Source organism: Papilio machaon, chromosome 10 (assembly GCF_912999745.1).
Source record: "Papilio machaon chromosome 10, ilPapMach1.1, whole genome shotgun sequence".
Taxonomy (NCBI): Eukaryota; Metazoa; Arthropoda; class Insecta; order Lepidoptera; family Papilionidae; genus Papilio; species Papilio machaon.
In genome coordinates this window covers 7,562,938-7,589,786 of record NC_059995.1, presented here as the reverse complement: position 1 = coordinate 7,589,786, position 26,849 = coordinate 7,562,938, and the positions used below count along the sequence as shown (strand labels likewise).

The window sequence follows — 26,849 nt, the reverse complement described above, 5'->3', positions numbered from 1 at the left end:
GACAAGGTGCTCTATTCCTATAATTCTAAGTGTATTTATGAATTTTAAAATTGAAATTAATGCTTGTTAGATGGTTGTAAATTAATACTTGATTTAGAGAGTACAAAATATAATGTAGTATATATAAATATATATTTATACTTGAACTAGTGGTTGCCCGCGACTTCGTTATCGCGGATTGAAAAGAAGCCCAAATTACTTCGGTATACATCAGTTGCCTTCCAGTAAAATTCCGGTCAAAATGTCCGGTCTAATAAGAGCTTTGTAAGAAAATGGGAGATGATAAAGATTACTAGTACAATTTAACGATATCTATATGTCGCAATCAGAAGAAGAAATCAACTTTAATAAATCGAAATTAGAACACGAGCTGTGTTCGAAGAGACTTCTTGTACGATGCGCGTCTGACATTAGTCATTCTGGAAATCTGGATCGTAACTAAAGCATTGTTCGTTGTACATGAGCCTGTGAATCAATTATAACGAGTTGAGAAGTGATAAGCAGTGTATTCCTTGAATCCGATATTACCCATAGCCGCCCACAAGTGATCTCAATCAATAATAATTCTGATAGCGAGCCACCCCGGCCGTTATCAGAAGTGGGATTCATATCGGTTCAAGTCGTAATTGAGAAAATGGAGATGAGCGCAATTTTTTTCAGTTGGTATTTGTAAAATTCTCCGTGAAATATGACATTGAGAAAAGAAAAGAAATAACATGACGTTCCGTTCGTCATTAAAGAAAATTATTCCGACTACGCAATTAATTTGGTAGAACGTAAGTAAGAAACATTGATGTGGAAGATTATGAGAATATTATTTGATTTTGTGTACGATCTAGAGGTTTCAGCAACTAAATACGTAAACGAAGTATGCATGAGTCGCTACGTAGCAGTACGAGGTATACGCATACCGATACAAGTGAGCCGCTAACGTAATTTGGGAATCCTATATAAATGGATAAATTACGAGGAAAGAAAGAAAAATTCAACGCGCATGCGTGGATCCATGACATTATGCTTCTAGAAACCAAACGTCAAAAGAAAATAATTGAAAAAAATATGAAGTTGATATTGCAGAATGATTACGTAAAAATGTATTGCTACATTAATAATAACAAGCCACTTTAGACATTGGTTCGGCATGGGCATTGAATCACTATTTGGAGCAGAGGTGAATAAAACCGGATAGCCGAAATCCACCTCAACCAATCTTAAGGACAAAATAATTCAATGCGGGTTAATACGGAAGTCCAAAATGATCATCAACAATTAAGAAACGATATTCTAGATCAGAATGAAACGAATTGAAATTGAAAAGAAAGAATGATGGCTTTAAGAGCAAGATGACGCAAGGGGTCTAGAGGTCTCCCAAAAGTAGTTGGGTCGTGCAACCTATTGAATGCTTTGAATGCATTCTGCGTGAATGTGTGTTCTTTCATATCAACAGTTCATAATCATCCTACAGGTGGTGTCTTCACTTAATCATCCGGTGAGTTCGTTTCTGTACTATTTTGTGTGTTTTAGCTGTTATGCTATTGGGCACTAGTCGTAACGTATTCTAGTAAAGTTGATAATTTAAAACTATTGGTTTAATGTGTGGCACCAAAATAATAGTTCAATTAGTATTTCGGTTATTTGTGCAATGCAGTTATGTTCGGAGTTATTTAGTGAGTCGGTTATTTTACATTTCGGGGTTTTTATTTGTCATTAATCAATAATGTCAATTTTGTAATTAAAGGATGTTGTTCTCAATGATTGACGATTCAGAAAAATGAAACTGATTGTCAAAATTTTAAAAATATAGCGAGTTCTTTGAATGTCAACTGACATGACCCTGACAGTTTTAATGAAAATTATTTAAACAGAAATGAATTAAATCTTGTAGCTGTTTCTTAAAAGCGAAAATGTGTTTAGACGTGATTAGATTTGACAGATAGTAAACTCTTCTCGGTCTTAAGTTCAATTAAATTCATTTTCTTGTTTATGGCTTTCCCGTAGCGGATTGGGCCTTCGGTCTTAAGTTGTAATAGTGCAAGTAAATAAATGGTTTGTTGACATTAACTAGTTGAAACGGTTTTGTGTCTAGGACTTAATGTGGGTGTCGCAAAGATGTTAGAATTAACGAGTACAATTCAGTAAAATCGATAAAAACGGGTTGGCATTGATATTAAATCTTTGGGTTTTAACGTAATCATAAATACGCTTACGAGAATTTGAATCTGGTGCCTAGGAGCTATGCTTGCTAAGAAAAAAAAAAGGACTTAGAGTTTGCTACTAACTGAATGAAAATATGGCACGTAATGACAGGATGTTTTCATTACGAATGTTATTGTTGTTTCTTTACTGGTTATTTTTCCTTTACTTAACGTCAAAACTTTAAAATCTGTAAATTGGGAATAAGGAAGTTTGACTTCTACTAAATTTAAGAAGTAAATCTTTGAAATGATGTTGTCGACGTTATCGTACGAAATGACATTTGGTGCAGATGGTTTGATTGTTTGAGCCATGTTGCCATGAGTTAGTAACGGAGAGAATTTTGTATTGGAGTTATTAATGTCCTTAAGGTCAAACATTCTTACAGTTAATTGATATGATTATTAACTATTCGTAAATCGTAATGATACGTATGATGTCAGAATAAGACGAGCGGTGTGACACAGTAATCTCTGCGGTTTCGTTTTGTTTTTGCAGATGTACAATATGAAGGAAGTCTGTTATGAGGATAGCACGGGGACGTGCTAATGTCAGTATGGCCGAGACTGGTGGGTTTAAGCCACTGCAGCAGCGTCTGCGTGGCAGCGGTTGGTGGATACCAGCGACGTTTGCAGGATTGCAAAGCTTGGTGCAAGATAAGTCGAGTTGATAATGAATTTGGTGATATTTAGTAAAGCTAATTTGTAACAGAAACTCGGGTAAAGATCTCTATCGGCCGTATTGTGTTCGACCGTACCAGTAGTTATTACGTCGTAACCGTAGCCCTGTGGAAATCGGTATCTCTTGGGGCAGCTCAAGTAGTCCGTGGGTGAGCGGTGCGCGTTCTACTCTGGCGGAGGTCGGGGTCAGGAGGACCGGTTTGTGTGACTGTCATGTCACAGGGTGACAGGCAGGGGTCTCAAGGACCATGGTGTGGAGCTGTCACATCACAGGGTGACGGGCAGAGGTCTCGAGGACCGGATGTGGAACTGCCACGTCACAGGGTGACGGGCAGAGATCGAGGTCTGGAGGACCGCAGTGTGTGTGATGCACTGACCTCTATAAATGTACAGGCTGAAAGACGTGGTGTTTTGTGTATTTGATTTTTGATTTTCGCTATTTTGGCGTTGACTGTATTTTTGGTTGGTAGCGGTGGTGATGATTCAAACTAATAATAGAAATAATAAACGTGAACATGCGCTTTTAGGGCAGAACTAAGCAAAAGCTATCATTTCCAAGCAAATAGCCTATCCATTTGTACAGATCGGTGGTGTGATATCACGGTAACACACGTGTTTGGTCGGCCGGAGAGCCGTGGAGAGAGATTCGGCGGGAGAGCCGTGGTGAAAGATTCGGCTAGAGAAGCCGTTGAGTGAAATTCGGTCGAGAGGCCGTGGCGTTAGAGATCTTACTCGGTGGGTTTCTGGGAGATTGGGAGTAACTAAAGTTGTAGAGTATTTAAGTTGATTTTTACGGCGGTGTCCCGTTAGATAACAGAAGTTGGGCCAGGAGTGGCCGAGCGTAACAAAATATTTCCTTGAGTTAATGTTCACATGCTAAGAGCACACTGAGACCGGTGTTTGCAATCTAACATCACCCGAGGACGGGTGTTCGCAGGACGGCCGTGTCGCAATCAGAAGAAGAAATCAACTTTAATAAATCGAAATTAGAACACGAGCTGTGTTCGAAGAGACTTCTTGTACGATGCGCGTCTGACATTAGTCATTCTGGAAATCTGGATCGTAACTAAAGCATTGTTCGTTGTACATGAGCCTGTGAATCAATTATAACGAGTTGAGAAGTGATAAGCAGTGTATTCCTTGAATCCGATATTACCCATAGCCGCCCACAAGTGATCTCAATCAATAATAATTCTGATAGCGAGCCACCCCGGCCGTTATATATATATAAAAGAAAGTTGTGTTAGTTACACTATTTATAACTCAAGAACGGCTGAATCGATTTGACTGAAAATTGGTGAGCAGGTAGCTTAGAACCAGGAAACGGACATAGGATAATTTTTACCCCGTTTTCTATTTTTTATTCCGCGCGGACGGAGTCGCAGGTAAAAGCTAGTTAAGAATAAAGTGCTCTTTACTAAAAGTAAGAGATTTAAAATCAAATATAAAGTACAGAGAAATGTATGATTGTCTATTTTTTTTCATTGAAGACAACAAAAATATTTTTTGTATTAAGTAATCGTGATGACATTTCAAAAGCTTTATTTTTTTATTAAAAAATAAAGCTTTCAAAAGCTTTATTTTTTAATAATAAATTTATAGCTTTATTTTTTTATTAAAAAATAAAGCTTTTGAAATTTCTATTGAAAACAATGGATTTTTTTTGACAGAACTTTTTTTTTACACTAATATATTTAAAATTGAACGTGTACTTAAATTCTATGTACTTCGAAATCTTTGTTAAATATATTTTGACTTTGTTAGAGCCTTGCGATGTGATATAAATGTTATTAATTTTTAGTTTGTTTTATTTTTCATTTATTTTATTTTTTCACTTATTTCTTATTCCAATTACCGTAGCGGCTTAATTACGTAATTGTTGTAAATAAAAAATATATAAAGCAGTTTTAAAATTTATTTGAAAATAGTAACAAAATCATAATATATAGTCTTCTTTCTTCCAATAGTCATTTTATTGGATGTATTCATGATCATGGAAAAAAAATGTATACAAAGATGTATTACTAAATTATACATGTTGCAAAAATAAATATGTTAATGTTGGCAAATTCTAGCTTTCTTTTCATTTTAATAAGTCTAGGAATAGATTTACCTTGATTTAAGGTCAATCTACTATTGCGGATATCTATGGGCAGCGGTCGTTTCGCCATTTCGGCGAAATTAGGTACCCGCTTACTCATAATATAAGAAAAAGTAATATTTTTATCCATAACAAAAATGTCCCTATACACTTATACAAAACCACGAACACGAAATACTTAATCTTTATTGAAATATCTGATATAACAATATTAAGTTAAATCAGTGACAATGTTAAGAAAAACAAGGCAATGGGAAGAAAAAAAGAAACTCTACGTGACACTAGCAACAAGAGTGGGCTGTCATCTGTCAAAATTTTTATACGTCAATCTAGTTTAGAAAAAAAAATGTATTCCTTTTTCAATTTTTTGTCATAATTTATCAACTATCTGAAAAAATTCTTATTTTTGATTTTTTTGAGTGAAATTTCTAGAAGTCGTTACTATGACTACTGCCCACAGAGTACTTTAATTTTTGTTTATCTGTGGTAATTTCGTGCTATAGTAACTTGATCATGCCGACATCTATAGTAAGCAAAAGGCAGTTTTTCACCCCATCAACGTATTAACTGTCAAAGTAATATGAATATCTTTATTTCGCGTCAGTTATAAACTTATAAAGAACGAACTATATATTAAATATAGACCAAGAAGGATATCTGAACCGGTAGGCAAAATCCCAACTAAACTATGATAATTCACTAGCGCCCTCCTGTACTTTTAAAAAAGGGACATAAGATACTGTAACTGTCACGTCATGTTTTTTTTTTATGCCATTTTCTATAGCCACATAAGTTTTTCATATTTTCTGACAGTTAACTTCGATAGCAGCGTCTTCAGGTCAGATATCCTTGTTTGACTATATGACAAAAATGTCAATATTGTGTGACAAAGGAATGAAATGTCATAAGTGAATGAATGAAGAAATCATAATTTTAAACAATTAACTAAAGACTGATGATCCTCTAAAGAGGAATGTTTGTCAATTAGCACTTATCCTTTTAACCTGCATTAAGATTCAAAATTTTAAAGAAAAACACATAACGTCTTTTCCCGTCAGGCACTTTCTAGAATAATTCGTCAAGAATTGTATTTTTAAACTTTTTCATAGCTTGCTCTTCCATTTCTGTGATGGCTTGAATTATATCTTTTTTATTATTTCTCTTCAAAATGTCTGCCGTTTTGAGATCTGTACACTTTTTATCCTTAACTGTGCCTTTTATTTTTGATGACAGCGATGTAGATAAATCATGACTTTCTATTTTATCTATATTTTCGACATTTGTATTAGTTTGTTCATCACAACACATTATTACTTCATCATCAAGAATGCTTTCTGAATGCAAATCGTTCACCTCATTCTCATTTTCAACAACATCATTAAGTGCATTAGTAAAGCTTAGATTTTCTGTATCTGTTGAATTACTTTCGTTCAGAAAGTCATATTCCTCACATTCAACTGGTTCTTTTTCTTTTATAAAATGTTCAACATCTAAATTTCCGTCTTCATCAATGTTATTCGTTTCATAATCCATATTATCATTTATTTTACAGTCTTGTTTAGAATTTGTGGCATTAAGTGAGTCTGCATTAGGATCATTATGTACATGATTCGTATTAAAAGTCTCAAGACCATTAAAAGTATAAAAAGTATCAAGACCATTATTTCCGTCAGTGGCAGTATCTGATTCTTTTGCCTTTTTAGAACGTTTTATTTTTGTGCCGGTAGCGTCTTTATTTTTTCTCGAAACTTTAATATTAGGTGATGTTTTCTCTTCTATCAACTGAAATATAATTTAGATTATTGTCACACAAGTAGGAATCAATTTTATAAAGAATTTAACACATTCAACGCTACTACAATTTTTGAGTATTAAATTGAAGTTGCAGTCACACTGAATGTGTTAAAAAAAATTGTATGATCATATGCTTGTATACCTCTGGTATGTTTGTAGGTTTAAAATCATTCTTCATAATAACAATGTCTTCTAGAAATGAATTCATTAGTTTAGCTCGTACCAGTGGCAGTCCTTCGACATCAGATATTGAATCAACATATTTGTTGATATCAAACTTTTTCTCAGAATACAACCAACAATAGATTGAATTGAACATTTCTAGATCTTTCTGAAATAGATTTAATCTATGTAATATTATAATATGAAAAATAAATGTTTTAATTATAAAAGAATTAAAAAAAAAGTGGCAAAAAACATTGAAGTGAATTTTTTTTTTAGTCGAAAATAGATTTTTATTTTATTGATTTAATAATATCTTTTAATAAATATTCAAATACCACTAATGCACACCAATACACGAAAAATAATTTATTCTACAGATTTTTATTTATCTAATTGTTTCCGAGACCAAAGTCCCTGTATAAAACAAATTGTCATGCATCTCATTAATCTTTGACAGAGTTTAATGTTTTATACCGGTATTTTGGTTTCAGAAACCAATAAGTAAATTTATTAACCAAAATATTATTAAAAATAATTTAAATTTATACATACTCTCATGTCTATTGTAGTTAACCAGATCTTAAATGTGTCTTTGATAGGTGTTTTCAAAAGTTGCTTTAGTATAAAGTCACTCTTCACTACCACTACACTCCAATCACGACGAGAGTAAGGTGCCTCCAAGTATGTGCCTTTCTTAAGAAATATTGATTTTTTAACATACACATTGCTAGAGTCCACCACTATATCCTCTGAAAAAATATATCACAAATCTATTTAAAAAGGAAAAAAAAGATATTTAAGTAATCCACCTAATGTTTCATTACTATTAGAATAAGGTATTGCTGTTAAATTTGTTGTTTTTTAATTTAATATGAATTTTTTTTAGAACATTTCCTGCCACCTATTTTGTCATTATGACATTAGATTTTTATTTCACCTCGTACAGTTCAATAAATTCTTAAAAATCTGGTTCATCATCATCAGCACATTATATATCCTCACCGAGGAGCAAGGAGCCTACCCTAATTTAGGGGTGACCAGGCCATAGTCTACCACGCTAGCCCAGTGCTGGTTGACTTCACACATATCTTTGAATTTCTTCTCATATATGTGCAGGTTGCATCACGATGTTTTTCTTCAACGTAAGGACGTCGGATAAATGTACATATGTAAATCGGATCTCGAAAAACACATTGGTACATGGTGGGATTTGAACCCAGGACCTGTAGATTGCAAGTCAAGTGCTTAACCCCTGAGCAACCAATACTCGAAAAAACTGGTATACTGACCCAACTTGAAATAGATTGATCAGAAAGACCCATCTATTGGGTACAATAGCAAGAAATAAATTCGATTTTTATAAGTTGAAGAAAAGTATATCCACAGGGTTTCATTAAAATAAGTAAAATTGTGAATGGGGTCTATGAGAAGAAAAATCTCTGATGTAGACAGAGATAGATAGGCTTGGTTCTTTCTGAGAAATCAAGATTTTGTTGATGATAAATTATATGCTAAATAAACCATGGGCTGTACTTAATTATATTTCTTATTAGAGACCTTGTTACTATTCTACAAGGTGAACTACATTATTGTATTAGAAATAATTTGATTCATAATTAAGTTTGTTCACTATTACAACTACACAACCACACACATAATCCAATGGGGTAGACAGAGACCTCCATTAGGCATGGTCCTGATAAACATCTCTCGCTTCTTCCACATACATTTACCCATACATGTCAGTTTCTAGTGCACATATTTGCTGTTAGTTTGGAAATAATTAAAAAACTATGAAGCCCAACTATCTGTATGGTATGAAAGGTAGCTGAATTTATATGAACGAAGAGAGACATGTAGCAGAATATAGCCAAAATAAAATCCGTAATTTTTGATTACTTTTGAGATAAATTACAGTTAATATTATATTTTGACATACCTTCAGTATATTTTGTCCATTTTATTATAGTTTTTTTCCAATTGTTTACTTTATTATCATCTTCACACAATATTAACACTGGATTTATGATTAATTCTCGTACTGCATCCAGGAATAAAGCAACTTGTATTGATTTACCATAACCTTCTGGATTGTTTAGTATAACACCAGGCTTTTTCTGCAAGTAATTAAAAAAAACAGTTGATTTTAGAAAAAAAAAAACGAAATAATTTAAGTGTATTCTTTCTTCCAAAACTGTCTTGTAACTATATTATTTAACAAAAGTATATCTTTCATACAAGACAATTTCTTCTGGGTTAAATCAAATTTATTCTGGTCAATAAATCTAATATATAAAATTCTCGTGTCACAGTTTTCGTTCCCATACTCCTCCGAAACGGCTTGACCGATTCTCATGAAATTTTGTGAGCATATTCAGTAGGTCTGAGAATCGGCCAACATCTATTTTTCATTTTTTTTTTAACTGCGCGCGGACGGAGTCGCGGGCGACAGCTAGTATATTATATGATTCTATGGTACTTTAGACAGCAAATTTATTTAAAGCTTATATACTTATGTATGTTACCTTTATATATTGTCGGTACAAAAATCTAATGCCTTCGATCTGATGCTGAGCGAGATGATAAGAGTTTACATACACCTCCCTCTGTCCCTTTCTATCAAGATATAGTCGTTCTTTCAAAGGTTTCTTTATATCAGTCATTTCAAAGCTCTTTTAATATCTAAAACAATATTGATCAATATTTAATACTGTAATTACATTATTCAAACGAAAAATAAAAAATAATGAAGTTATGCTTTAAATATTAGTATTGGTGTGGTTTTTAAATAATTACTCCGTTTAGTGATTAGTAAAAAGAATTGGAAACAATCAGAGTTATTTAATGGTCGCTTAAGGAGCCTATTAAGCATAGTTTTCTTCAACAAAATCATCTCTAAGTGATGACTGTGGGTAGCATATTCATTCCTTATTATAAAAAAACAGTTTAGTTTTGTTTAGCAATACTTGCATAAAATACACCGCGTTATTAAATACTTACGTTACTTACGTCACTGGTTTGTAATGCTAAAAAAAAATTATAAAGACGAGTTTCTATTCAATTGACATAGAATGGACAATGTCATGATTAAAATATACAGCATTTCGAGATAGAAAAGCGCCAAAAACACAGGAACACTCGTTTTATGTACTTCTAAGTCTTCAAACTCCTGCATGATGTGTTTATTACGATATACATGATCCCAAAACATGGATAACGTTTTAAACTCTTATTTCTCAATTTATACACAATAGTTTTAATGTTTACTCAATATAACTTATCTATAATGCACATTCTTTACAAGTATTCAATACACAACGTCTCAAAACCCGATTAGTTCTTTGAACGTAAAAATAAATGAAATATAACTAACACCTTTATGTTTTGCGGATGATTATATCAACAATTTTTCACAATGTATTTTTTATATTTACACAGTTTATTTCTTTTATCTAGTTAATTTTTTAAGTTATCGTATTTCGCTACCCTCGAATTATTTTCTATGAAATGATTCAAGTAGTTGACATTTATTTATCTCCTCTCGTATTCGTGTTTCGTTTCGCAGTTGATGCTTGTCAACAACTTGTCAATGTCGATTGTCAACAGGAAAAACGTTTTGTTTCACGAGTCTCTTGTTTTACTTAAAGTATTGTATTATATGTGTGTAAGTTAGCAGGATCAGTATCAGTTTTTTCAAATAATTGCATTTTTTAAGTCGGGTTTAAATGGGGCGTGATAAAAAAAAACAATTAGTTTAAAAATAGAATGTATATTGGCAGTTTGACACCATTATAAAATGTGTATAAAAATTATTAACAAATAACACTTTCCCTTAGCTGTCTTATTAAACATTTTTAATGTATAAAATGTATTTTTTATTCGTTCTTGAAGTTAGGTGATCTCTTGTCGATAAATGCAGTCATGCCTTCTTTGCGGTCCGCCTGCAGAACAATAGAAAATAATGAAACATTTAAACATACTAAAGACAATAGAAACTTCATAAAATACCTTTTTTACCTTAATAATTTACTTAAATTAAAAACATAATTTTAGTAAACACCTATAACAAACCCATTAGTAGGTTTTACGGAAGGCAGTTATATTTTTAATTTAATATGGGAAATTTAACTTTTTTAATCTGTATTTGACGTACCGTAGCGAAAGTACCATAGAATATAGACTTCTCAAAGACTAGACCAGACTTGAGAGTGGTCTCATATGCTTGATTGACAGCCTGCTTGGCCAACTTGACGATGAGCGGAGAGTGTGTGCCGATTCTCTCCGCAAGTTTGATAGTTTCCTCTAGCAGTTTGTCAACTGGGAAAACTTTGCTGACCAGACCTGAAAATTATTACATAGAACTAGTAGACTTTTTGTTGAATTTATTTATTCATGCACTATAATTTTAAGAAATATAAATACTACATTTATTATAATACTGTAATCATTCAATACAGAGATGAACATCCCTAAGATTTAAAGTACTGGCGTCGCGTCGTACATTACCCACTTGTCTATATGTATATATATATATATATAAAAGAAAGTCGTGTTACACTATTTATAACTCAAGATCGGTCGAACTGATTTAGCTGAAAATTGATGGGGAGGTAGCTTAGAACTAGGAGACGGACATAGGAACTTTTTTTTTTATCTTGTGTGCATTTTTTTTATTCCGCGCGGACGGAGTCGCGGGTAAATGCTAGTTACTTATAAATATACTCGTATGTAGTATATCCCTTCAGTCAGTTTGGAAAAAGAAACAAGGTTTACTGCCAGCTTATTCAAAAGTCATTTCCATCACTTTCTCTATTCATAACATAGTTTTTTAATCTACATAATGCACATTTTACTTTATACCTTTGAAAGACTTGTATTAAATCATTTAACTCATTCTCTTTGAAAAATCAGAGACAATATTTTTTTTAATAAAAGTGTTACAGCAATGAAATTTAATGGTTACTGTTTATTCTTACCCATCTTCTCTGCTTCGTGCGCGTCGATGAAGTTGCCAGTGAGTACGATCTCCATGGCCTTGGACTTGCCGACGTAACGCGGCAGGCGCTGAGTGCCTCCCGCTCCGGGGATTGTACCGATGTTGATCTCCGGCTGACCGAACTTGGCTTTCTCGCCAGCGTAGATTATGTCGCATAACATAGCGAGCTCGCAACCGCCGCCTAGCTGAGATTTTACATAAAATTTTATAATTTCAATTGGTTGTAAGTTTAAGATCAAGTCAAGTCTTCAATAAAGGAATTAATGTTACTTATTGCGATACCTATTTTTTGTTACATTTGTAAAGGATTTAAATTAACCTTGTAAATTCATAATTGGTTCACACTACATCCCCACTGAGAGGCTCGGAGTCTACTCAAAGTTAGGGGTGGCTAGACCATAGTCAACTATGCTGGCCCAGTGGGGATTGTTTGACACACAAACAAATAGAACGTCGGATAAATGAATATATGTAAATCGAGAGTCGAAAAACACATTGGTACATGGCGGGATTCAAACCCAGAACCTGCAGATTGAATGTCAAGTGCTTAACCCCTGAGCCACCGATGCTTTTGTAACTTAAAAAATTAAATATGTTCCTATACACTAATTAAATACATTTATATAGATTTAAAATGATAAATAAACTTCTATATGTTTATATTCTACGAATATCTCGTTCAGAAAAAAAAAAATATTATCTGATTCTATATTCAAATTGTAATATTCGATCTTTCGAATCCTAAGTAGAATATTAGTGATAACATAGTGTACACTAACAGCGAATCCATTAACAGCAGCGATGACAGGCTTGCCGCAGTTTGAGATGTCCTCCCACTGCTTAAGGAAGCCATCCTTAGTGTTGGAGCTGTATGTGTTATTCTGCATCTCTTTAATATCCGCACCCGCAGCAAATGCTTTTTCATTACCTTTAATTAATAATATTTATATTTCAGTCATAACTTGCTTAGTTTCCATGCTAAAGCACTTTTTAATATGAGATGAAGGACATATTTATATTAAACCTTTAATTTGAATGGTATATTCAAAACAGTATACATTGTACAATATACATGTATATTTTATACATAATACAAATGTTAAATAATGTAATAAATTCAATACAAACCAGTAATAATTATAGCAGCGATACTCTGGTCGGCATCAAAATCATTGACAGCTTTTCCCAGTTCAACGAATAGCGGTTTACATAGTGCGTTCAATGCTTTAGGTCTGTTCAATTGGATAAGACCTACATTCTTCTTGGTACCCACCACATCCACCTTGATGTTTTCATATTGTGGTGCTGCAGTATAAAATAATGTGATAAGATAAAGTGTTTTATATTTTATACAAGTTACGTAATAATGATTACATTTGATTAAAAAAAATAACTATATGAGATATAAAAATTTATGCTACTTTACTAAAACGTGTTTTGTATGAATTAAATCCTATTATTATAAATGCGAATGTTAGGATGGATGGATGGATGTTTTTTTGAAGGAATCTCCATAACAGCAAAATGGATCTCGATGAAATTTGACATAGATGTAGATCATAATCTGGAAGAACACATTGGCTATTTATTATATTTTTTTAATTCCGCGCAGACGGAGTTGAAGGCGACAGCTAGTATGGTATACATTATAAAATGAAAAGTACATTGATGAAATGTATTTTTTTTATTTGACTGTCTTGTGCCCTATTTACACAGCCTAAATATTTGCTTTGGGTTTTTTCTATCAGTAATATTAAAGTCTACTTTAATACAAACATGATAAAACATTTTAAAGTATTTTATCTTGTACTGCAAACATTAGCTGTGGCCCGCGACTCCGTCCGCGCGCAGTTAAAAAAACTTAATAGGGGTATGAAAAATAGATGTTGGCCGATTCTCAGACCTACTCAATATGCTCACAAAATTTCAAGAGAATCGGTCAAGCCGTTTCGGAGGAGTACGGGAACGAACATTGCGACACGAGAATTTTACATATTAGATTATAAAGTAAATTGCATGAAATTCTATAACTGAGCTGAATATTTGGATAGCTTGCGCCTTGGTTAGTTTTTAAATTTAATATAACCTTACCTTGTAGCAATAAATCTTTTGACGGCAACATTGAAAATTATTTGAATACCTTCAAACTCAAAGTTTTGTCTTGTTATGTAAACTTTATGCAATTTTAGTTCCAGTTATGAATTGCTTATTCATTTATTTTTTGATAAAAACGCTTTATATAATTTTTTTGTTTTGTGAATTTTAAATAGATGATGTCTGAGTTTTTTTTCCTCAGTTGAATTAATAATGTTAGAATTTATAATGAAAATGTAAATGTCGCATAATTATTTCAGACTAGCTGTTGCCCGCGTCTTTTTCAGCGCGGAATAAAAAATAGAGCATTTCTGGAAATACATTCTAACAAACATCCATCCATCTAAACGAAGGATCCCCAAACTATTTTGGACAAGTGTCCCCCTTTTTCAAATTTAACCATTACCACAAACCTCCATGGGCAAATTATCTACTTTTAAGATCAATTATTATTATTCATTTTGACTTAGGTCAATAGAAGACAGAGTGAGAATTAGCAATGCTATAAGTTCGATATTAACTCCTTTGAGAATCCCTGATCTAAACTTTCACAGTTACAATATTACTGGGAAGTCAAATTTTCAAGAGAAATAAACATCATAGCTGTTATATAATTATAACATCTTTGTAACAAACGGCTAAAATATACTTATTATCTTCAATTGCGTTAAGGTGATATAATTGAGAAGGTGGTGATAACTGAATTGATGGATAGAAAGATCTGAAGAACTAAAACATGGTCTATCAACCCTATGTAAATAGGATAAGGGTAGGGAGATTATGAATATTAACTTCAATAATCTTAATAATAAATTCAAAATCTACTAGTCTTCTAGATATTTAAAAAAAAAGGACCCATCTGCAAGCACTTCCTTTCGATTAAAATAATTTTTATCAAAATCGGACCACCAGGGTCGGAGTTTCGCGGTAACACGCATTGAAAAAAAAAATACAGTTGAATTGATAACCTCATTATTTTTTGAAGTCGGCTAAAAAGTAATTGTACATTAGACTATTCTCCGTTCCCCTAATGGGTTAGAACTCAGCATTTTTACTGATAATGAAATGAGTGAAATGTTTGTGAATATTGAGATAAGAGATAAGATTGAAGAAGTCAAGGTTGATAACTTTATTCATTCTATTCTATTATTACATAATTATATTAAATAAAGTAGTTAATGGCAACATATTTGAATTTCAACTCAAAAAGCAAAAAAAAAAACGTTTTTATTTTCCTTTTTCTCTTAAATGCCTAAACATGAATTATGTCCCTAAGAAATGAATTAGACACATGCAAAATTGTATGAAACAGTTAATGATAAAGATAATGTTTTTTTATGTATTTAAAAAAAAAAACAACACGAGTAAAACTTATTATGTAAAAATAAAAATATTTCTTTCAATTATTTAGCATTCAAATTGCTTTGAAGGTGACACTTTATAATATGGCAAAGTTTATCAACTTTACTTAAACAATAAAACTTTTTGTTCAGTGTGATATTTTATTAATGCTAAGATACATAACAAAATATTCCAGCAGCAAAAGACAAGGAAAACCAACCACGTTGCATGTCTAGCATGTTTAAGATTTCTCTCAGAAAAATATATAGAAATCCATAGTAAATATGGAACTAATTTTTTTTTGCTGTCTCATAATGTCTTTTTCTTTTTTCTTAATTAAGTTTAATAATTCTTTGCCTGAAATGATTATGTTAATAAAAAGTCATAAACTTACCTGTACTATAGAACTTAATAAAACCTGTATTTGAGAGTGTAGCAAACCGGCCGGTGTTAATAACATTTTTGCTTAAAATAACTCGAGTTACAAAACTTACTGACGCCATTTCTATAATTTTTTAACTTTGAGAGATAAATGTAAAAAATATAGTAGTGTAAAAATACTAAAAAGTTACACCAGAGAAGTTGTGAACTTTGATACAATGATCAAATTGATAAATGATAAGAAAAGGAGTTGACAGTTTGATCTGACGTATGAATACGAAGATGTCAGGCTGGAAGAAGGGCATAGGACACTATGGCGGCGACACAGATAAATTAATATGTATTTTCTGGTTGAATTAGGAAGGCTTTTATTCTTTGAATCAATTGGTAATCTGTACACTTTACTGTCAGGTCAGCTGTCATTTGTTTATTATTGCGATTTGAAACCAAATCGTTTAATTTCATTTAGCAAAACAAAATTAATTTTATAAATATATTTGTATTAAGTTATTTGTAGTAAACAATAAGCTAAAAGTTACGACAATTGCATAATGGCACACAGTGATAAAAAATTCTTTATTCTAACCGGAGACCCTGGTTAGGTATTTACTTTTCACTATATGTCGTAAATACATTGTATAACTGTGTAAATGTCTTTGCATAAGTATTTTTACACATTTAACGTTGTTATAGGTGTTGGTAAAACAACATTAATAAAGAAAATATCATCTATACTTTCCGTTAGGGGTACAAAAGTAGCTGGTTTTTACACAGAGGAAGTTAGAAATAATCGGGTAAGGGAGGGCTTCGACATAATATCTTTAGAAGGGAAGAGGGGTAGATTAGCCAGAGATCAGAGTCTTTTAAATGAACCAGCAAAGTGTAAGGTTGGCAAATATGGGGTTCTTGTGCAAGAATTTGAACAAATTGCTTTGCCATGTCTTACAAAGGTAAATGATGGTAGATATTTACGTATAACTGTGTGCCAGTATCAATTTAATAAATCTTTAATTAAAACAATATACTATTAATTTAGGTGCCAGACAACCAGACATGCTTGATAATAGATGAAATAGGAAAAATGGAATTCTTTAGTAACTCCTTTAAATTAAAAATAAAAGAAATCTTTAGTCCCACATCTAACAATATAGTCTTGGCAACTATACCTATAAGGAGAGGTGATGCAATCATTGAGTCTATAAGAAATAATAGAAGATCAAAAATATGGGTGGTAAGTTGATAACTTTATTGCTTTGAAATATCTTCACTAATACTACCTGTATACCTGGACATGCTAAAAGCCATGGTATTTTGTGCCTATTAGATTTTCACCATTTTTTCAAGCAGAGACCTGTCCATAACTATAAAGGTCATTGATTTGAAATAAGAATGTGAATGATTTTGGAACAGTAAAGGTAATACGACAATATTTTTTTTTACAAACATTTTATAACAATTAGGCTATTGACATTTACTCTTATTAGCATTACTAGAAATAACAAGGAATTTTTTTTTCAGATTACCAGAGAAAACAGAAATACAATTCATGATGATATTTTAAATGAAATGCAAAAAGTTTTCACTTACTAAACAATGTTTTATTTAAAACAACAACAGTTTTATTGAGTTTATAACAGTACTTGCTGTTGCCCGTGACTGTCCATGCGGTATTAAAAAACTATAAGTAGCCTATGTGTTCTTTTACTAATTTTTACATACCTTGAACGTCATATTTATTTATATCAAATTGAAATCCTAAAGTGTAACTGTAAACATTATATGACGCTTCCATACAAATTTCCACCCCCGCTTCAATTCCTTACCCCTTTTTGGCATTAAAAGTAGACTGTCCTTTCTCATAATAGGCTCTAGATCTAGACTATCTGTGTACAAAATTTAAATTGGTTCAGCAATTATGTCGTGAAAACGAAAAAGTTATTTATTATATTAGTAAGGAAGTAAGGATTATCTATGTGGTACCAAAGAAAAAGGCAATAAGGTATTGTACAAATTTTTCAGCACTGAAATTCAAACAAAGTTTACAAAATCTAAAATTGACCAGAGGTCAACTATCATTGCTGGAATAATCATCGAACTGTCCATCAGATTCATATTGTATTGGTGGATTGATAGATTTTTCATAATTTACTTGTTCAGCTACTGGTACAGCATGCATATCTATCGGACAAAAGTTGCCTTCCTCCAACTTTTGTTTGACGAAATACAACCAAGGTGATTGCAATGGTTTGACATTTTTATTAACATAGCATGGAACCCAATATTCATCAGAATCCCAGTCTTCAACAGAGCTTGGTGGGCGGTTTTGTTTCTCCGCATCAACTGAAAACATCAAATTAACATAACTACAAGCTATCTGAAATTATCTAGGACTTCATTTATAAAATTTTTAAGAAATGATTGTCATAGTCTCATTATCAATTCTTTATAGAATATACAATATGTTCTTTTTCTTAGCACTAAATTTTTACATATAAAACTATTAAACTATATGTAAATTTAGTTTACTTACTATTATCATCATGAACATAGAAATTATCATCCTCTAATGATGATGAGTAAACACTTTCTGGTTTATCATTTTCTGGTTTTCTGAAATTAAATTTATAAAACATGTGAGAAATACTCTTTAATTTCTTTACGGATTTGTTTGATGACATTTTTAGAAAAAGTCAATCTTTTATCTATATTTATAAAAGAAAGTCGTGTTAGTTACACTATTTATAACTCAAGATCAGTCGAACTGATTTAGCTGAAAATTGATGGGGAGGTAGCTTAGAACTAGGAGACGGACATAGGAACTTTTTTTATCTTGTATGCATTTTTTTTATTCCGCGCGGACGAAGTTGCGGGTAAAAGCTAGTTTGAAATATAACACTACAAAGTAGTATTTACCTTCCATCCCATCTTCCTACAATATGAAGTCTTAATTTCTCTTTTTTATTTAAATATTCTTCATCAGTTGGTTCATCTACAAAGTTTTGTGCTACATCTGTTTCTTCAATACTACTTAAATCTATCAATTCGCATAGATAGTTATCATACAAATCTAATTTTCTAAGATGTGGTAAGCTACATATATCAGGGAGCATGCATAATTCATTGCTATCAAGGCACAGAATTTGTAGTTTCTTTAATTTTATGAAATTATTTGGTAAATATAAAATATGATTGCATGATAATATGCATACTTCTAAGTTTTCCAAGTTACAAAACTCATCAGGAAAACTGCTAAGTTCATTTTGACTTAGATTAATTTCTATTAAGTTTTTATAAACATCTACATTAGGTTTTATATTAAATATATGAGTGTAACTTAAGTCTAATTTTTCTATATCACAGCACTCTTTGAGACCTTCACAAGGTAAGTCGGTAATAGCATTAGCTGCAATGTAGTTTATATTACTGTCACCTAGTTTAACAGATTTGGCCTTTGGAAATGTTCCTAGAAGCTGTAGAAAATTATTTAATTTACAGTTATGTATCTTAATATCTGTTATAGATGTTTTGAACTGTATTAATTCTTCAAAGTAGCCACATTTAAAACTATTAGTCAGGCAATCATTTGAACTGATGTTTAATTTAGAGAGTTTTTTTGGTAATTCAAACCATATCCAAGCTGGTGGGCCTTGAAGATTATTGTTACTTATATTTATATATTCTATAGTATGACAGAAATTTGGTGTATCATCGAAATATTTGATTGCATTATAGGATATATCCAGAACTATGACATTTTCAAGTTTTACGACTGCTTCTGGTACATTTTCCAGTTTGTTATAGGAAAGATTCAATTCTTTCAAATAAGGCGGTAACTTCATATGTTCGTCGAAATTTGTAATATTTCTGTGGCTCAAGTCCAGTACAGTTATATTGTCTTTTATAATACCATTTTTAAGCCCATTTAGTTTATAAATCGTATTACCCTCGCTCTCCTCCATTTGCTATATGTAAATAACCTAATAGCAAAAAATTATTCTTTCAACATTTTCTTTTAATTACAGCTAAAGTAAATAATATTACTAACAACAAGCAGAATAATTGTACTTTAACTATCTAAATTAATCTACTAAACAAAATATAGATTCTGACATTGGCTTTTGACATTTAAAGACAAAAACTCAAGAACAAGAACCAAAGACCAAAGAACAAGTCTATGACACGGTAATAATAATACCGTGAGTGAGAGAGATACAGTTATACACAATTCCTGTGACGTGACAAAGACAGGGATAACTATCTTCCGTCCCTTTCTGCGTACCAGGCTTTGGGGTTTGTTTGGAACAAAGGTTGTCCCCTACAAACAACCTAGGTTGTCCCTAACAAAGTTTGACATTCGTGCTATTTTTCGAAAATTGTGAGTACTTAGTGGGTGTAATTGTGCAAAAATATTTTGATATTACAGTTTTAGTAAGGTAAAGTTTATAAAACATGGTATACTGCTGTATTGTCGGTTGTAAAAGCCGTAGTGAGCGAAAAGAGAAAAACATAACCTTTCACTCGTAAGTACTGAAACTACGCACCTATTCACATGTATTCATACAAAATAAGGAAGAAAATACAAACTAGTTGTTCTTTACAGTCTTTGTAATAACTAATATGTTAAAATACGGGTAAAATCAGCTAAAATAAAATAGTATTTTTCGAACATTATGCGCCCAAACGCAGATGTCATTTGTGTCAAATAATATACTGTAGATCTGGGAAACAAGCGGCCATATTAAACTTCTTTTCAAATTGGTTGGTTATTACCCGTAAAAATAATACCACCATCTTGTTGTAAAAATTACCCTGAATTTAGGGGAAATAAATAAATGAAACAATTCACATTTTTTATACTATTTTCAACAGATTTCAAAAGGAGTTTTTAATTCTGGTATATGCTGTGTTTTTAAATATTTGATACTTTCTTATCCCGTTGATTTTAAAGAGTATGCTTTTTAATTTGTCCCATGTAAATTTTGTTTCTTAGAAATTACATTCAAAATAGTTTAATATTAAGTAGTTTTACATGTAGTGTTCACTGTAATGATATACAGAGTAATTTAAAATTATATGACTATAATATTGGTATGTTTTTTGTAGCTTTTTATGAAGACTTAGGGCTTCGTGCATATCGGAGAAAAATAGGACATCGTTTGAATGCTCGTCTAATGGACCTAAGACTGAAGAGATGCCGCGCTTTGTTGAAGCAGTACGCGGGAAAAAATATCGGGAAATTCTTTTTTTGGAGTCACTCAAGACATCCTTGATTACGGCAGCCGCCGATATTGACATGGACCTTGTTCGTGCTGTGATAGACGACTGGCCGAGCAGATTGAAGGCCTGTATTCAAAATCACGGATGTCATTTTGAGTAAACTTTAGTGTCATAAGAATCTATGTTTTGTTAAGTTCATTTTGGTATATAAATGGTCACATAATGAATAAACTTGTTTCAATTATTTTATATTAAACATGTAACAGAATTTATGACCTGACTAAGTATTACTAAAAAAATCTGTTTACGTAATCTTAGTCACATAAACAAAAATTACGCATTGTTTTTTATATTTATTACGTTTATTAATTACAATTTAATTGGGAATATATAAATTGGTCTATATTAAATTATATCGTAATTATTCATTTTCGGGACAAAACAAATAACTAGTAACCCCAATCCTTTTACATATATATAGGTATAGTCTATAGTACTCTCTATCTGTCCCTTACGGGTGAACGCGCATGCCATATCTATACTCAGATGAAGAATTATATAGATATGGCATGCGCGTTCACCCGTAAGGGACAGATAGAGAGTACTATAGACTATACCTATATATATGTAAAAGGATTGGGGTTACCAGTTATTTATTTTGTCCCGAAAATGAATAATTACGATATAATTTAATATAGACCAATTTATATATTCCCAAATTAATTGTAATTAATAAACGTAATAAATATAAAAAACAATGCGTAATTTTTGTTTATGTGACTAAGATTACATAAACAGATTTTTTTAGTAATACTTAGTCAGGTCATAAATTCTGTTACATGTTTAATATAAAATAATTGAAACAAGTTTATTCATTATGTGACCATTTATATACCAAAATGAACTTAACAAAACATAGATTCTTATGACACTAAAGTTTATTCAAAATGACATCCGTGATTTTGAATACAGGCCTTCAATCTGCTCGGCCAGTCGTCTATCACAGCACGAACGAGGTCCATGTCAATATCGGCGGCTGCCTTAATCAAGGATGTCTTGAGTGACTCCAAAAAAAGAATTTCCCGATATTTTTTTCCCGCGTACTGCTTCAACAAAGCGCGGCATCTCTTCAGTCTTAGGTCCATTAGACGAGCATTCAAACGATGTCCTATTTTTCTTCGATATGCACGAAGCCCTAAGTCTTCATAAAAAGCTACAAAAAACATACCAATATTATAGACATATAATTTTAAATTACTCTGTATATCATTACAGTGAACACTACATGTAAAACTACTTAATATTAAACTATTTTGATTGTAATTTCTAAGAAACAAAATTTACATGGGACAAATTAAAAAGCATACTCTTTAAAATCAACGGGATAAGAAAGTATCAAATATTTAAAAACACAGCATATACCAGAATTAAAAACTCCTTTTGAAATCTGTTGAAAATAGTATAAAAAATGTGAATTGTTTCATTTATATACATTATACATACTATAATTTATTTCCCCTAAATTCAGGGTAATTTTTACAACAAGATGGTGGTATTATTTTTACGGGTAATAACCAACCAATTTGAAAAGAAGTTTAATATGGCCGCTTGTTTCCCAGATCTACAGTATATTATTTGACACAAATGACATCTGCGTTTGGGCGCATAATGTTCGAAAAATACTATTTTATTTTAGCTGATTTTACCCGTATTTTAACATATTAGTTATTACAAAGACTGTAAAGAACAACTAGTTTGTATTTTCTTCCTTATTTTGTATGAATACATGTGAATAAGTGCGTAGTTTCAGTACTTACGAGTGAAAGGTTATGTTTTTCTCTTTTCGCTCACTACGGCTTTTACAACCGACGATACAGCAGTATATCATGTTTTATAAACTTTACCTTACTAAAACTGTAATATCAAAATATTTTTGCACAATTACAGCCACTAAGTACTCACAATTTTCGAAAAATAGCACGAATGTCAAACTTCGTTAGGGACAACCTAGGTTGTTTGTAGGGGACAACCTTTGTTCCAAACAAAGCCCAAACCCTGGTACGCAGAAAGGGACGGAAGATAGTTATCCCTGTCTTTGTCACGTCACAGGAATTGTGTATAACTGTATCTCTCTCACTCACGGTATTATTATTACCGTGTCATAGACTTGTATCTATATAATTCTTCATCTGAGCCAAAGAACAAGGCTCAATATTAAGTGTTGCCATATCTGTTAAAAAAATTAGGGTAATGACCAGTAATGACACAAACTTGCGTAATACCAGTACGACTTAGGGTCTTTCAAGAAGTGAGCATGCCTATTTGGGTAATAACCAACCAATTTGAAAAGAAGTTTAATATGGCCGCTTGTTTCCCAGATCTACAGTATATTATTTGACACAAATGACATCTGCGTTTGGGCGCATAATGTTCGAAAAATACTATTTTATTTTAGCTGATTTTACCCGTATTTTAACATATTAGTTATTACAAAGACTGTAAACAACAACTAGTTTGTATTTTCTTCCTTATTTTGTATGAATACATGTGAATAGGTGCGTAGTTTCAGTACTTACGATTGAAAGGTTATGTTTTTCTCTTTTCGCTGACTACGGCTTTTACAACCAACATTACAGCAGTATACCATGTTTTATACACTTGATCTCACTAAAACTGTAATATCAAAATATTTTTGCACAATTACAGCCACTAAGTACTCACAATTTTCGAAAAATAGCACGAATGTCAAACTTTGTTAGGGACAACCTAGGTTGTTTGTAGGGGACAACCTTTGTTCCAAACAAACCCCAAAGCCTGGTACGCAGAAAGGGACAGAAGATAGTTATCCCTGTCTTTGTCACGTCGCAGGAATTGGGTATAACTGTATCTCTCTCACTCACGGTATTATTATTACCGTGTCATAGACTTGATGGGCGTCGATGATTACATCGGTGTTGCTGTCGCTCCCTTCTCATAAATAAAAAGCGGAGAATGATCTCTACGTCATTTAATGTCTCCACTTAACTTGTGTATAACGCGATGGTTATATATCTGAAGCTCTCATACTCCTAAATTTTTAGTGAAATAAATGACTTTTACTTTCGGTATCTTTATTCAGTACGTAGACTAAAGCCTCATAGTAATTTTTTTTTCTAGTACATTTTTGATATTTAGCGAGGTGTGAAGTATAAATTAAGGCGTGTATGTTACAAATGAATAGTCTTTACTTAAATATTATCTCTAAAACAAAAGACACCCATATTGCAATCTGACTTGCGGGCCAGTGTTCGCTAGTTATTCTGGTCGTATAATGTGCCATTATTGTTTATACCATTCAGTATAAGTTTATAGTATATGTTGCGTGCTCTCGGGTAGTTCTAATGATTCATGTTACGCGATTGTAAATGGTAAATGTCGAAGATGTTATTTGAATTGCTTATGCTTCGCAGCTAGTTGCACTGACTTGGAATAGCTTACGGCGATTTTTAGCGCTATAATAAATAACTACTGGGAGATATAATATTGAATAGGGCTCACGATCTAGTCGTTGTTAGTTTAAGTGCAACGAGTTTGTAATATTTATTATATCACCGTTGTGTAGTCGAAAACTACGTTGCTTTTAGGTAGGAATTGATTTGTTAAGGTCCCGTAGCAAATATAAGCTCGGTTCAAAGTTTTCATAACTTCGAGAACTTAGATAGACTTTAAAAGAAAGCAAGCGATACGCTTGCTTTTTTTTAAATCCTTAATTGGTCACATAGGGAGACCAAGGAACGACTTCAAGTCCGACAGCAAGACGTGACATGAACATATCATTACTTAGTTGTTAATTTGCTTTGCAAATAATTAAAAATACATAAAAAAGAATTAATCATTCGATATGATAAAGATGAATCCAGTGAGGCGTTCCTTGGAGATTTCTGAAGACTTGTTGAGTTCTTAATTTTGTAGAACGATATTACGGCCTCTTTATTTGGAGTTTTAAGCTTAATGATTTACAAGAGTTACATGATGTCGGGTTGTGTTACTAAATTTATAAACATTAACGCACGTGACCGTACTATTCTCAAATACGATTATTAGTCAATCAACACAAATGTTTTGTAAACTTTGAACAGAAATATACAACTTTAGAAAACCACTGTAACCGTAGATGGGGTCTAATTAAAACGTACAAAAGATGATTCCTGAAATATATTTCAGAATATTTTTCTCATTTACAATGATTTCTTTGTTTGCTGTTTGTAAAAGTTTTGATGAATACAAACCGGACATAGCTCGACTTGGTAAAACAAAGAAATCCAAAATGGGTAAGTCTTTAAAAAAGTATGCTCATGATTTAAAAAAATCTGATCTCTAAGTCCATCTACTTACAGCAATTAAAGAGTTATTTCACAAATATATGTGCGCATTGAACTTGAACTTTTTTTTTATATTCCACAGGTGAAAAAACAGCAATAGGTACTTTCACTAATGTTATAACCCAGATTCAAAATTTACCAACTATGGAATTTGGACGAAAATTTAGGACTCCTTGTAAAACGGGTAACAAATGCGGAAAGGTAAAAGTTTATTATTATTTTTAATGAATAAACATAATTTATTGTCCATTAATTGTTGTTGCACATCCTAAAATTAATATTTTTATATATTAACTTTTTATTACAGGTAATAAAAAGACTTATGGTACCGAAATTGGCACAACTGGAAAATACAATTATGGGTATAATGAAGGAGCTGTCAAAAATGCCACCAGGTGCCCGACTACCCGATAAATATACAAAGACCGAACCGATAAAATTATTACTGGATCAAAATTATAAGTAAGATTTTAAATTAATAAGATATTTACAATAATACATTATATGAATGTGACCAGCTTTTAATACATAAAGGAATAAATTATAATAGTATACTACTGTCGAAACGCCTACACAAAAATATAGCAAACCCTCTCATTGTCTTTGAAAAACAGAGACAAAAATAAATTTTCTACAGTTATTTCAGAAGTGCAAGTTATGGGTAGAATTAGTCCTTTTTCTAAACCTAATCTTACTAATATTATAAAGTTTGTATGGCTGTATGTATGGATGGATGTTTGTTAGAAGGTATTTTCGAACGGCTCAACGGATCTCGATAAAATTTGGCATGGATGTAGAACATAATCTGGACACATAGGCTACTATTTTTTTAAATTCCGCACGGACGGAGTCGCGAGTGACAGTTGATGTTTGCTTTAAACTTTTACCTAACTTAGAAAATACTAATTTGTTTTTAATTTTACAGGGAAGACGTATGCATGGACAAACTGGAATCTTGTTTAAAAGAAGATAAACGACGCAAGAGGATTCTGAAGAAGTTATTCTTTAAGAAATACAACGCAATGAGACAGGAGCTTATTGGTTACGGTGGAAGACGACTTTGGGGCGGAGAAGGGAACTTGTTCTATAAATAATGATAAACGATGAAGTGTTAAAAATGTTTTAATTATATTTAAATAAATTTAATTAGGACGATATTAAACTTTTATAAATTATGTCTTGTTTCTTTTATTTACCAGCTGTCGCTCGCTACTCTAAGCCAAAACTTGTATAATGGGCCTTTGTCCTATAAGAAAGCCAAAGTCAATTCAGCGGAAATCGATAGCAATTTCGTGGTTGATATACAAATAGCTTATGTTTTCTAGACAGTTATTGTAAACTTGGGTTTCAGGGCGTCCGTTTTTGTTGAAAATCACATTACATATAAGCAGAGTTTAATTTCCCTCATACACATATTACTCTTACTAATATTATAAATGCGAATATTTAGATGGATGGATGTTTGTTAGAAGGTATCTCAAGAACGGCTCAACGAATCTTGATGAAATTGCATAGCACAGATGTAA

General features: G+C 32.0%; 5 protein-coding genes across 5 annotated transcripts; 2 read left to right on the top strand and 3 right to left on the bottom strand.

The window, feature by feature from the left end:
* Positions 1 to 5,475: 5,475 nt before the first annotated feature.
* On the bottom strand, positions 5,476 to 10,298 carry LOC106718034. The gene is made up of 6 exons (XM_045679826.1): positions 9,934 to 10,298; positions 9,459 to 9,615; positions 8,873 to 9,050; positions 7,486 to 7,682; positions 6,869 to 7,099; positions 5,476 to 6,756 (listed from the first exon to the last, which is right to left on the bottom strand). Exons 2-6 carry the CDS (start codon positions 9,594 to 9,596, stop codon positions 6,040 to 6,042), a joined length of 1,461 nt encoding a protein of 486 aa, XP_045535782.1. The 5' UTR covers positions 9,597 to 9,615; positions 9,934 to 10,298; the 3' UTR covers positions 5,476 to 6,039.
* A 388-nt stretch (positions 10,299 to 10,686) lies between these two features.
* On the bottom strand, positions 10,687 to 15,967 carry LOC106718227 (probable enoyl-CoA hydratase, mitochondrial). The gene is made up of 6 exons (XM_014512257.2): positions 15,759 to 15,967; positions 13,058 to 13,234; positions 12,709 to 12,857; positions 11,910 to 12,114; positions 11,087 to 11,274; positions 10,687 to 10,874 (listed from the first exon to the last, which is right to left on the bottom strand). Exons 1-6 carry the CDS (start codon positions 15,865 to 15,867, stop codon positions 10,809 to 10,811), a joined length of 894 nt encoding a protein of 297 aa, XP_014367743.2. The 5' UTR covers positions 15,868 to 15,967; the 3' UTR covers positions 10,687 to 10,808.
* A 99-nt stretch (positions 15,968 to 16,066) lies between these two features.
* On the top strand, positions 16,067 to 17,335 carry LOC106718228 (cancer-related nucleoside-triphosphatase). Its single transcript, XM_014512259.2, has 4 exons — positions 16,067 to 16,342; positions 16,439 to 16,695; positions 16,782 to 16,976; positions 17,264 to 17,335. Exons 1-4 carry the CDS (start codon positions 16,297 to 16,299, stop codon positions 17,333 to 17,335), a joined length of 570 nt encoding a protein of 189 aa, XP_014367745.2. The 5' UTR covers positions 16,067 to 16,296.
* A 301-nt stretch (positions 17,336 to 17,636) lies between these two features.
* Positions 17,637 to 19,860, bottom strand: LOC106718033 (leucine-rich repeat protein soc-2). Its single transcript, XM_045679735.1, has 3 exons — positions 18,659 to 19,860; positions 18,276 to 18,355; positions 17,637 to 18,085 (listed from the first exon to the last, which is right to left on the bottom strand). The coding sequence occupies exons 1-3, from the start codon at positions 19,702 to 19,704 to the stop codon at positions 17,811 to 17,813; spliced, it is 1,401 nt and encodes a 466-aa protein (XP_045535691.1). The 5' UTR covers positions 19,705 to 19,860; the 3' UTR covers positions 17,637 to 17,810.
* Positions 19,861 to 24,675: 4,815 nt separating this feature from the next.
* LOC106718180 lies at positions 24,676 to 26,421 on the top strand. The gene is made up of 4 exons (XM_014512193.2): positions 24,676 to 25,272; positions 25,406 to 25,524; positions 25,631 to 25,785; positions 26,249 to 26,421. The coding sequence occupies exons 1-4, from the start codon at positions 25,143 to 25,145 to the stop codon at positions 26,415 to 26,417; spliced, it is 573 nt and encodes a 190-aa protein (XP_014367679.1). The 5' UTR covers positions 24,676 to 25,142; the 3' UTR covers positions 26,418 to 26,421.
* Positions 26,422 to 26,849: the final 428 nt, after the last annotated feature.

What these genes read in the sequence shown, in the direction of transcription:
- LOC106718034 (XM_045679826.1), bottom strand. Translation starts at nt 9,596, where the DNA reads ATGACTGATATAAAGAAACCTTTGAAAGAACGACTATATCTTGATAGA. An exon ending in ATGGACAAAATATACTGAAG is followed by an intron (nt 7,683 to 8,872) that starts GTATGTCAAAAT and finishes ATATTTTTTCAG; the next exon opens with AGGATATAGTGGTGGACTCT. An exon ending in AATTTTTTTTAACACATTCA is followed by an intron (nt 6,757 to 6,868) that starts GTGTGACTGCAA and finishes ATTATATTTCAG; the next exon opens with TTGATAGAAGAGAAAACATC.
- LOC106718227 (XM_014512257.2), bottom strand. Translation starts at nt 15,867, where the DNA reads ATGGCGTCAGTAAGTTTTGTAACTCGAGTTATTTTAAGCAAAAATGTT. An exon ending in GCACGAAGCAGAGAAGATGG is followed by an intron (nt 11,275 to 11,909) that starts GTAAGAATAAAC and finishes AATAATTTTCAG; the next exon opens with GTCTGGTCAGCAAAGTTTTC. An exon ending in TCTATGGTACTTTCGCTACG is followed by an intron (nt 10,875 to 11,086) that starts GTACGTCAAATA and finishes ATTGTTCTGCAG; the next exon opens with GCGGACCGCAAAGAAGGCAT.
- LOC106718228 (XM_014512259.2), top strand. Translation starts at nt 16,297, where the DNA reads ATGGCACACAGTGATAAAAAATTCTTTATTCTAACCGGAGACCCTG. An exon ending in CTTTGCCATGTCTTACAAAG is followed by an intron (nt 16,696 to 16,781) that starts GTAAATGATGGT and finishes CTATTAATTTAG; the next exon opens with GTGCCAGACAACCAGACATG. An exon ending in GAAGATCAAAAATATGGGTG is followed by an intron (nt 16,977 to 17,263) that starts GTAAGTTGATAA and finishes TTTTTTTTTCAG; the next exon opens with ATTACCAGAGAAAACAGAAA.
- LOC106718033 (XM_045679735.1), bottom strand. Translation starts at nt 19,704, where the DNA reads ATGGAGGAGAGCGAGGGTAATACGATTTATAAACTAAATGGGCTTAAA. An exon ending in GTAGGAAGATGGGATGGAAG is followed by an intron (nt 18,356 to 18,658) that starts GTAAATACTACT and finishes ATTTAATTTCAG; the next exon opens with AAAACCAGAAAATGATAAAC. An exon ending in CTATGTTCATGATGATAATA is followed by an intron (nt 18,086 to 18,275) that starts GTAAGTAAACTA and finishes TGATGTTTTCAG; the next exon opens with TTGATGCGGAGAAACAAAAC.
- LOC106718180 (XM_014512193.2), top strand. Translation starts at nt 25,143, where the DNA reads ATGATTCCTGAAATATATTTCAGAATATTTTTCTCATTTACAATGATT. An exon ending in CGGGTAACAAATGCGGAAAG is followed by an intron (nt 25,525 to 25,630) that starts GTAAAAGTTTAT and finishes TTTTTATTACAG; the next exon opens with GTAATAAAAAGACTTATGGT. An exon ending in TTACTGGATCAAAATTATAA is followed by an intron (nt 25,786 to 26,248) that starts GTAAGATTTTAA and finishes TTAATTTTACAG; the next exon opens with GGAAGACGTATGCATGGACA.